Source organism: Hibiscus syriacus, unplaced genomic scaffold, assembly GCF_006381635.1.
Source record: "Hibiscus syriacus cultivar Baekdansim isolate YM2019G1 unplaced genomic scaffold, ASM638163v2 tig00116962_pilon, whole genome shotgun sequence".
Classification (NCBI taxonomy): Eukaryota; Viridiplantae; Streptophyta; class Magnoliopsida; order Malvales; family Malvaceae; genus Hibiscus; species Hibiscus syriacus.
The window spans coordinates 7,067,054-7,079,278 of NW_024063488.1; the positions used below are offsets into that span (position 1 = coordinate 7,067,054).

At 33.1% G+C, this 12,225-nt stretch overlaps 1 protein-coding gene across 1 annotated transcript; it reads left to right on the forward strand.

Annotated features, from left to right (window-relative positions):
* The first annotated feature begins 984 nt into the window (after positions 1-984).
* LOC120190736 (major latex allergen Hev b 5-like) lies at positions 985-1,649 on the forward strand. The gene is made up of 2 exons (XM_039193775.1): positions 985-1,086; positions 1,190-1,649. The coding sequence occupies exons 1-2, from the start codon at positions 1,072-1,074 to the stop codon at positions 1,523-1,525; spliced, it is 351 nt and encodes a 116-aa protein (XP_039049706.1). The 5' UTR covers positions 985-1,071; the 3' UTR covers positions 1,526-1,649.
* The last annotated feature ends 10,576 nt before the right edge of the window (positions 1,650-12,225 follow it).

Below are 12,225 nucleotides of genomic sequence, written 5' to 3' on the forward strand. Positions count from 1 at the left end.
GCTGTAAATAATTTTCACAGTACGGTCAAGATTTGAAACCACTTTCAACAATTGAATTACTTAGAACTGCCTAGAACAAGGTCGACAAAAAATATGTAACATAATGACGATTATGTAGTAAAAGGTACACGAAACCACGGTAAAAAAGTTTGTGAAATTTGAAGAAATGTTGTTTTGGCATAAAAGGAAGGGTGGATGGTAGCTTAATGGCTTTTTATGAGGACATGATCACGTGGGGATGATTGGGATCATACGTGGCAAATCGGAGGGCTACAAAAAAAGCAGAGAGGCATCATTCACGTGACCCATCTTCCGAAAGGTAGAGGGGTAGAAACCATATGGAAAAAAGCAGCAAATTTTCAAAATGAGTTGGAGAGTGGGACCTCTCTGGGTAGCTTTGCGACCGTCCTACACTCTTGCCTGCCCTATCCTTTTTCTTCTTTGTTCATTGTTGTGTACGTATGATTAATTAATTCTTGGAAAGTCCATTCACTCATTGCTTAATTAATTATTGTTTTGTAAAATTGTTTGGTTTATAACATAAATAATATATACAAGTATAATAAATAAAATATTAATTATTTATTGGAGGAAAAGGGAAAAAATACAAAAAATGATTGGCTTTAGATGCCATTCAAAATGTCAAATTTATATATATATATATATATATACACAAATAATCGACATATTTATGAGAGGTTATTTGCATGTTGCATGTCTTTTAGGTTCTGCAAAAGCCTACCCTGCATGCGTCAATGCTTCATTTCATATCACGATATATATAATTATAAAGACGTAATTAATGGCCTCCATGAATATAACTATATCAGAAACCTTATCAAATTAATACTTTATTGATGAGAAAAGTAGGAACATGGACAATGGTAATGTCCAGTGAGATGGAGGTGTGTCAACGTCTTATCCTCCAACTATTTATATTTACTAAAACCACCCACTTACATCCTATAAATACCTCTCCGTCCATTCGCTTCCCTCATAGAGCTTTTAAGATCTTCCTCTTCTCCATTTCTTTAATATTTTCTTCTGCTTTGCTTTGCCTATTCATTCCAAATGGCCAGCGTTGAGGTAATGAAATTTGCTTGGAATTAATATACATTGATTTACAACAACATTAATATCTTAATACGTCATTTATTTCAATTAATGATATCGGAGCCTTCCCTTGCAGGTTCAACCAACAGCAACAGCATTGCCGGAGAAGGAGACAGCAGAGGTAACCCTGGTTCACGAGACACCAAAGGAGGAGACAAAAGCAGAGGAAGCAACAACAGAAGCTCCTAAAGCCGCCGAGCCTGAAGCTGATACCAAAGAAGCCAAAGTTGATGAGGAAGCGAAGCCAGCCGCCGCTGATGATACGAAAGAAGAGACTGCAGAGACGAAGGCCGAAACAGTTACAGAAGAAGTAAAAGAAGACACGGCAGAACCCACGTCGGAAGCACCAGCAGCAGAGGAGGAAATTGCTGAAAAAGCAGAAGAAGTTACCGTTGGAAAGGCTGAGGAGTAGAGAAGGGGATAAGGAGTGTTGTGTTTCATCTCCTGCGTCTGTTATTTGTTTACTGCAACTATAGAAGATGGATGTGAGATGTGGAGTTTTGTTTTTCTTTCTTTTCGCTCTATTTGGGGTTTGAGTAATAATTTAAGCGGGTGAAGGATCAACATGCAGACCATGATGATGGATGTATGGTTTGAATTGTTTGGGTTACTTTGATATGGTGTGATGTTACATGATATGTATTGAATATTACTTGTTTTCTCTAGAAAATTCAACTTTTTATTTCAGTTTGAAGGGGAAAACAACTCAGGAAAAGAAAGCAAAACAAAGTTTATACAAGTAGTTTTGTGAGACAATTATAATTGGATAATTTGTATAAATAATCACTCAATATAAATATATAATATATCAATAATAGGCTCTAAAATTTCAAATATGAATTGAATCCAAGTAATAATGAAAAATTAATTCTAAGTTCATTCTAACAATCCAATCCCGCTAGACAAGTTAATTATTAATCTTTTCCTAATGATTTTAATTATCTAAACAAGATAATATATAATTATTTATTTTCCTTTCCATCATCGAATAGGCTTAACATAAAAATAAGAGCCCAAACTATTCCCAAAATTAGCTTTAGGCGTCTAACAAAACTTTCGTTAAAAATAAGTATTTAACGTTTCCAACATTACACTTTTACGTGTATGGGTCGTAACCGACGTTAAATTTGGTCGTTGTCTGACACATGTTAAGTAAATAAAATAATTTTTTTATTTAAATAAAATAATTTTTTTATTTAAAAAAACTTAAAATTATTATTTAAAAAACCCAAAATTATTTGAAATTATATAAAAAAATCTCAAAACCCCTTAATTTTAATCTCCTCACCATCATCGGCGGTCACAACTATCGTCAATCAGTTAAAATCTCAACGACGCCCAACCACCCGAACACCCATTATTCATACGAAGATTACAATGAAAAATGAGCGATTGCAACAACTTATTAAGTCCGTCTAAGGACGATGATTCGAACAATTCAAGCAACAATTCCTCCCGTCATGCGTTGGAATCCGATAAGATGAAGTGATCGACAACAAAAAGCAATGATTGAGGTAGCATCGATAGCCGACGTGGAAAAAAGAATTTAGAATTAGGACTTTTAGAGTTTTGGACTTCTTTTAGTTTTTATTTTAAAACAACTTTTAAAATTTTTATAAGCCTGACACATATCATTTAAAGTCAGATTTAACGACGTTCAACTAAAAGTATAACGGTAAAACTTTATGGCCGAATTTAACGACGTACATCTAAAGTGTAACGTTAAAAACTTTACACACTTATTTTTAATGAAAAATTCTTTAAGCACCTAAAGTTAATATATTTTTCGTATTAAGTCTTAGGTGACGTTTGGTTGGATGGAATCCCTTGGAATTGGAATCCAATTCCACCACTTTCCCATGTTTGGTTCAAGTTTTTCAAGGGAATTGGAATCCCTGATGGAATTCAATTCCATCAAATGAGGGAAAGTGAATTCCATCAAAAAAATGGATGCAATTCAATTCCCTTGTTGGAGGGAATTGAAAATTTGACCATATTACCCTCATCAATCATTTGGTAACTTATTCATATATTGAATAAAAATATTTTTTTATTATTTCGGGTCGGGTTTCTAATTCATATATTCGGGTCGGGTCGGGTGAAACTTTATTTTGGTCGGATCGGGTTTTTTTAAGTGTGATATTCGGGTCGTGTAACACCCCCAACCCGTATCCGACCCGGATACGAGTCTGAAGTGTCACATTGACTTTTCAAACATTTATTCGTATAAAATAGTGAGTAATTTAAAATTTTTTATAACATTTAACTTATTCAAAACGTTTACAAAATATATCAGAGTTCATACAATTTATATCTTTAGACTACACGCCAACTACAGTCTATATACAGTACATATATTTTCTGATCTGACATTTGGTAAGGAGAACTGACCTGTCTTGCTCCGCATTACTCTTTACTCTTCTCGAAACCTACGTGTGAAACAATCACACGCTAAGTCGTTGACTTAGTGAGTCATATAAAACATATGCAACAATAAACTTATGAATGTTCATACTTACAATTGAATCATGACATTTCAATATGCATATATCTATCGCACGATAACATATAATGCACATACGAAACTTACCTTCTTGTATCACTTTCACTGTAAATCGGTATTTCAATTGCATAGCCCATGTATATTATTGAGATTAGAGGTATGTGAGTGCATTGAGGTTGTGCACTAATGCTGTCACCACAGCTCGTATCTATTCCCTCATGGGGCACCGAACCTTAGTTCAGTATTCGTCACGTAGGACTCCTACGTCCCGAAGGACTACGTCCCGAAGGACTATTATACCCTCGACTCTTGGCATGCCAATTACACCTATAATTCTCATATCGTATATTATGGGCATTATTCTTATATTTCATATGTTCATGTACTCATGTCATTTCTCTTGTGATCATGTAGCTCATGTCATTTCTCTTGTGATCATGTAGCTCATATCACTTCATATCATGTTCTCATATCACATATCATATCACATGAACATATATATGTCTTATGCATGTATCACAATAATTATCATGTATGCATGTTCACAACTACTGTATTATAAAAATCAACATAGGGATTAGACTTATCACAAGTCTTATTCCATTATAATATACATATAGTATGCACTTACCTTAGCTTTGCTTTGATTCAATTCTAATCCTTCAGTTGATTCAGAACGGGATCACGTTATATATCTACATAATCATACATAGATCTATATCAGTATCATAACTAATATACTCTAATGGTTCACTCTTTAGACCAAGAGAAAAGTCGATTTCATCTTTTAATGAAGGTATGCATCGATGCACTACTGATGCATCGGTGCATAAAAGGTATTCGATGTAGTATTATTACTGGGATGCATCGATGCACTCCTTATGCATCGATGCACCAATTGCATTCGATGTTTCATTATTAATGGGATGCATCGATGCACTACTTATGCATCGATGCATGAATTGCATTCGATGTATTTATTTTAAAAGAGTGCATCGATGCACTACCAATGCATCGGTGCACATTCAAACAATTTCTGGGTTTTAACCTTGATGCATCGATGCACTATGAATGTACATCGATGCACTCTGCCCAGAACCTCTTTTTGAACTCGAAAATCCATTCATTTTGGATTAAATCCTTCATGTTTAATCCCCTCTTTCACTCTTAACTCTAGTACACATCCTTAAACCAATTTATACTCATTTATTTCATCTTTAACCTTCAAATTCTATCCTTCATATGAAATTCAAGAATTACATCAATAATCCAACATGTTTGAATTCCACTTTTAACACTGCATATATCTTAACTAGATTGATGACAAGTCAAATCCAACTTTAAATTCTTATTATAAACTCTATTCCAATATTTCATTCAAGAACCTCTAATCTTTAATCTTCTCTATCTCCTTTATCTTTTGATCTTAAGATAACTTAAGCTTTCCTTAAGCTTAGTTATCATCTAATGATCAAAACCCAATCTTAAACTTAACAATTAATTAACTAAGTAGAAGACTCACCTTTGAGCTTGGAGATACGGGAGGAGAGGAAGAAGAAGGAGAAGAAGTTCTGGAGATCCCTACATGCTTATCTCTTAATAAAGAGATAAGATTATTATCTTATCCTTTCCAAGTCAAATGACCACTTTGCCCTTAAAATCCTTTAATAATTACTAACAAATTTTAGGATTTATTTTCAGATAAATCATTGAACTAATCCATTCTTCTACTTTAATCACCAAATTTCTGAAACTTTACCATTTAGTCACTAACCCATAGTTTGGGATGTTACAACTCTCCCCTCCGTATAAGAAAATTCGTCCTCGAATTTTCACTGCACATCTTAATAAGAACATATCTTCTAATGTTCTTATGTTGCTTCCCTGACTTATTCTTTCTTGTCATCATCAGAAACTTACTTTTCAATCCTTTAGTTTTCCAACTATCTTTTTCGTTTATACATTCATCTTCTGTTGCTTATCATATAAACAATAACCAGTAATACCAATCCATTGCTGTCTTTTCTCTTATTCGATTATGCATTTTTCCTTTGACCTTTCTAAAATTCCATATAATGTCACTCATCACGTTGACAATAACATCCATCTCATCACTCTATATCATAAATCCATCTATTTCTTCATAACTCTCTAATTACCTTATAACTATACCAAACTTGTATTTCGTCATCATTTGACCAAAACACAACTTTAAATCTTCTTCAATTGTGATTAAACATATACTTTAAGGAGTCAAACAATATTTTCACATCACCTTGCACACTTTTCGTGTTTCTATATCGAACTTATCATTTACACTTCCATACGAATCCTCACTTCATTCACTATATCACATTTACGTAATCAAAATATACAACTATATCCAATACAATTTCATCACAAAATCTTGTTAGTTAACGCTAACTCTTTCATTCTAAAGTACAAATCCTTATCATCTCCACACTCTTTCTTATACACAATACTATCCCTTTGTTTCAAATTCATAACTCTGATTTTATTCATATAATATTACTTATCCTATAGACAGTAACATCAATTCTTATCACTCTAAATCAAAAATCAATCAATTGATTTCTTTCCTCATTTTCTAATTAATTCACCACAATCCAAACTTTTACGCATTCTTTCATCCTTGTCTGTATTACGATACACATAATCTCTTCATATAACCTTACATACTTTTCTTACTTCTAATCAAACTTATAATATGCACTTCCTTATAACCCTTTATCATATTTAATCATTTAAACACCATCTTTTCATTTCTTTATCCATTTATCCTTTTATTATCAAAATCTTCTTATATACAAATCATATCTTTCCTTTCATGTTCACATACTCTTGTCTTATCACCTATATTCATCTCTGTGTAACCATCTTCATTGCATCCTCATAACTTTGATATCCCTATTTCTTATACCGAACTTTATTCTTTATCATCTCTTGTATTTGTATTTTCTTCTTTAAAGCCACTTTTTAAAACATACCAATGCTTATCTCTTTGCATACATCATATCGGTATGATCAAGATACATAACCACATCCAGATTCATATCATATTTGATTAACTCCACTTTATCTTTCCTCCAATCTTTTAACTCTAGCACCTTTACTCTGACAGCTAGATAATAACTTTTGTTCAATCTAGGGCACAAGCCCTATTATACCAATCATATACATCCTTTCCAATCTAAATTATCTCAAAATTCGCTTACTCAATTTATCAATTTCACCTCTATTCTCATACATCCTGAAATTTCTTTTGCTCAAACTCAACATTCTGACTTCCTGTGTCCTAAAATCTGATCATCGATATGCACATTCTCAAACTCTTCTTATCAATCCTCAGCTTTACTCAAATATACAAATTCTTACTTCATTTTCCTTTACTATACCACATTACTATGATCCAAATATGCAAATGTATCCAGATCCATTTCAGATTTGGTTATCATATCCTGACAATATCTTATAATCTTATAATTCCAGTACATTTTTATCACATACTCTGGTTAGCCAACGCTAACTCTTTCCATCTTAACTGCAAACCCTTATTATAAACATACTCTTATTTATGCTCAATACTATCACTTCGTTTCAAACTCATAAGATCTGACTTTATACATCTTATACACTTGTCACTGATACACTTATCCTTGAGTTCTTCTATATGTACTCACCACGTCATTAGATCTTTTTAACATTCTTATGGTGACACTTGTTCACCATATTCTATCTTATCCACATAATAACAAACTTCTCAATTTAATTTCTCCACTATGGAGAAATGAACATCTTCTAGCATTATCTTCATATCATTTATCCAAAGGTCTGTAACAACAGAGCCTTCATCAAATTCACCCTTGAGCTCGGGTGCTCATAACTCTTTTAACTATTTTAATACATTCATTCTATGAGTTAACGAAGTATACAATTGAAAACACATCGGAATATCATTCAACATCATGAATCATTCTCTAATCTTATACAGACATTCCCTGAGGTTTTCGCTCTTCTCCCTGCCTGGCCAGGGCAGGTGAATGCTATTACCTTCAGGTCTATCGTCTTGTATTTCACTTTACAAACTCTCATATCATTTCTTCTATCACATATCATGTGTGCATATAATCATCCAATTCATATCATATAACATGTCATTTGCATATGTTCACATATCATCTATCATATCATATAACATATATATATCTCAGTATTCACTTATCTTATATAACATAACAATTTAACTCTATTAACAAGACATCACACTACTTACCCTATCAGATCAGATTTTTTTTCCACTTTGTATTGGCATGTGCAATTTTTAAAACACTTTTGATTTCGTTTTTAGCCTAGAATCGGCTAAACCGTAGCTCTGATACCATTAAATGTAACACCCCCAACCCGTATCCGACCCGGATACGAGTCCGAAGTGTCACATTGACTTTTCAAACATTTATTCGTATAAAATAGTGAGTAATTTAAAAACTTTTATAACATTTAACTTATTCAAAACGTTTACAAAATATATCAGAGTTCATACAATTTATATCTTTAGACTACACGCCAACTACAGTCTATATACAGTACATATAATTTCTGATCTGACATTTAGTAAGGAGAACTGACCTGTCTTGCTCCGCATTACTCTTTACTCTTCTCGAAACCTACGTGTGAAACAATCACACGCTAAGTCGTTGACTTAGTGAGGCATATAAAACATATGCAACAATAAACTTATGAATGTTCATACTTACAATTGAATCATGACATTTCAATATGCATATATCTATCGCACGATAACATATAATGCACATACGAAACTTACCTTCTTGTATCACTTTCACTGTAAATCGGTATTTCAATTGCATAGCCCATGTATATTATTGAGATTAGAGGTATGTGAGTGCATTGAGGTTGTGCACTAATGCTGTCACCACAGCTCGTATCTATTCCCTCATGGGGCACCGAACCTTAGTTCAATATTCGTTCCGTAGGACTCCTACATCCCGAAGGACTATGTCCCGAAGGACTATTATACCCTCGACTCTTGGCATGCCAATTACACCTATAATTCTCATATCGTATACTATGGGCATTATTCTTATATTTCATATGTTCATGTACTCATGTCATTTCTCTTGTGATCATGTAGCTCATGTCATTTCTCTTGTGATCATGTAGCTCATGTCACTTCATATCATGTTCTCATATCACATATCATATCATATGAACATATATATGTCTTATGCATGTATCACAATAATTATCATGTATGCATGTTCACAACTACTGTATTATAAAAATCAACATAGGGATTAGACTTATCACAAGTCTTATTCCATTATAATATACATATAGTATGCACTTACCTTAGCTTTGCTTTGATTCGATTCTAATCCTTCAGTTGATTCAGAACGAGATCACGTTCTATATCTACATAATCATACATAGATCTATATCAGTATCATAACTAATATACTCTAATGGTTCACTCTTTAGACCAAGAGAAAAGTCAATTTCATCTTTTAATGAAGGTATGCATCGATGCACTACTGATGCATCGGTGCATAAAAGGTATTCGATGTAGTATTATTACTGGGATGCATCGATGCACTCCTTATGCATCGATGCACCAATTGCATTCGATGTTTCATTATTAATGGGATGCATCGATGCACTACTTATGCATCGATGCATGAATTGCATTCGATGTATTTATTTTAAAAGAGTGCATCGATGCACTACCAATGCATCGGTGCACATTCAAACAATTTCTGGGTTTTAACCTTGATGCATCGATGCACTATGAATGTACATCGATGCACTATGAATGTACATCGATGCACTCTGGACAGAACCTCTTTTTGAACCCGAAAATCCATTCATTTTGGATTAAATCTTTCATGTTTAATCCCCTCTTTCACTCTTAACTCTAGTACACATCCTTAAACCAATTTATACTCATTTATTTCATCTTTAACCTTCAAATCTTATCCTTCATATGAAATTCAAGAATTACATCAATAATCCAACATGTTTGAATTCCACTTTTAACACTTCATATATCTTAACTAGATTGATGACAAGTCAAATCCAACTTTAAATTCTTATTATAAACTCTATTCCAATATTTCATTCAAGAACCTCTAATATTTAATCTTCTCTATCTCCTTTATCTTTTGATCTTAAGATAACTTAAGCTTTCCTTAAGCTTAGTTATCATCTAATGATCAAAACCCAATCTTAAACTTAACAATTAATTAACTAAGTAGAAGACTCACCTTTGAGCTTGGAGATACGGGAGGAGAGGAAGAAGAAGGAGAAGAAGTTCTGGAGATCCCTACATGTTTATCTCTTAATAAAGAGATAAGATTATTATCTTATCCTTTCCAAGTCAAATGACCACTTTGCCCTTAAAATCTTTTAATAATTACTAGCAACTTTTAGGATTTATTTTCAGATAAATCATTGAACTAATCCATTCTTCTACTTTATTCACCAAATTTCTGAAACTTTACCATTTAGTCACTAACCCATAGTTTGGGATGTTACAGGTCGGGTCGGGTCGGGTTCGGGTTTAGGGTGAAAAAACAGGACTGACCCGAAAATATATATAATTCATGTCGGGTCGGATTAAGTCACTGTTTTTATTAAATAAAAATATTTTTTTATTATTTCGGGTCGGGTCGGTTGGATTTCTAATTCATATATTCGGGTCGGGTCGTATGAAACTTTATTTTGTCCGGGTCGGGTCGGGTTTTTTAAGTGTGATATTCGGGTCGGGTCGGGTTCGGGTTTAGGGTGAAAAAAACCAGACCGACCCGAAAATATATATAATTCGGGTCGGGTCGTATTAAGTCACTGTTTTTATTAAATAAAAATAATTTTTTATTATTTCGGGTCGGGTCGGATTTCTAATTCATATATTCAGGTCGGGTCGGATGAAACTTTATTTTGTTCTGGTCGGGTCGGGTTTTTTAAGTGTGATATCCGGGTCGGGTCGGGTTCGGGTTTAGGGTGAAAAAAAATTGGACCGACCCGAAAATATATATATAATTCGGGTCGGGTCGGATTAGTCACTTTTTTTATTAAATAAAAATATTTTTTTATTATTTCGGGTCGGGTCGTGTCGGATTTCTAATTCATATATTCGGGTTGGGTCGGATGAAACTTTATTTTGTTTGGGTCGGGTCATGTTTTTTAAGTGTGATATTCGGGTCGAGTCGGGTCAGGTTTTTTTAAGTGTGATATTCGAATCAGGTCGGGTCGGGTTCGGGTTTAGGGTGAAAAAACCGGACCAACCCGAAAAAATATATATAATTTTACCTTATATATTTAGGGATAATTACAATAATACCCCTCTATATATAAGTTTTTTTCAATTAAGTCAATGTTTTTATTGAATAAAAATAATTTTTTTATTATTTTGAGTCGTGTCGGGTCGAGTTTCTAATTCATATATTGAATAAAAATAGTTTTTGGTATATTTTTTGGTAACTAATTAACATACTCCGATTGGAATGTATCGAAATATTGCTCTATCTTTTGGTAACTTATTAACATATTTTGATTGCGATGATTTTAACTTATAATGTTTATTAGCATAATTTTTATAATTTATTGAAATAAATAATCAAACAATAAATTAAAATTTTAATATTTTTAAATTTTATATAATATATTATTACTACATGTAAGTTGTAAAATAAACTAAAATAAAGCAAAAAAAAACAAGAAGGTAAATTCTGTCATTTCACATTACTGAAATCAAATTCATCTGACATATCTACGAACCAAACAGAATATTGAATTGGATTCCAATTCCTACAGATTCCAATTAATTCACAGATTCCAATTCCTTCATAAATATTCCAGCGAACCAAACGCCACCTGGCGTTTGGTTGGCATGAATCCCATGGAATTGGGGGGAATTGTAATCAAATTCCACCACTTTCCCATGTTTAGTTCAAGTTTTCCAAGGGAATTGGAATCCCTCATGGCTTCAACTTTCCATCAAATGAGGGAAAGTGAATTACATCCAATAATGGATGGAATTCAATTCCCTTGTTGGAGGGAATTGAAATTTGACCATTCTACCCTCATCAATCGTTTGGTATCTTATTCATATATTGAATAAAAATATTTTTTAATTATTTCGGGTCGGGTCGGGTTTCTAATTCATATATTCGGGTCGGGTCGGGTCGATTTTTTTAAGTGTGATATTCGGGTCGAGTTCGGGTTTAGGGTGAAAAATACCCAACCCGAAAATATATATAATTTTACCTTATATAATTAGGAATAATTACAATAATACCCCTCTATATATAATTTTTTTCAATTAAGTCTGTTTTTATTGAATAAAAATAATTTTTTTTTATTTCGGGTCGGGTCGAATTTCTAATTCATATATTCAGGTCGGGTGAAACTTTATTTTGTTCGGGTCGGGTTTTTTAAGTGTGATATTCGGGTCGAGTTGGGTCGGATTTTTTTAAGTGTGATATTTGGGTCGGGTCGGGTTCGTGTTTAGGGTGAAAAAAACCAGACCCGACCCGAAAAAAATATATAATTTTACCTTATATATTTATAAA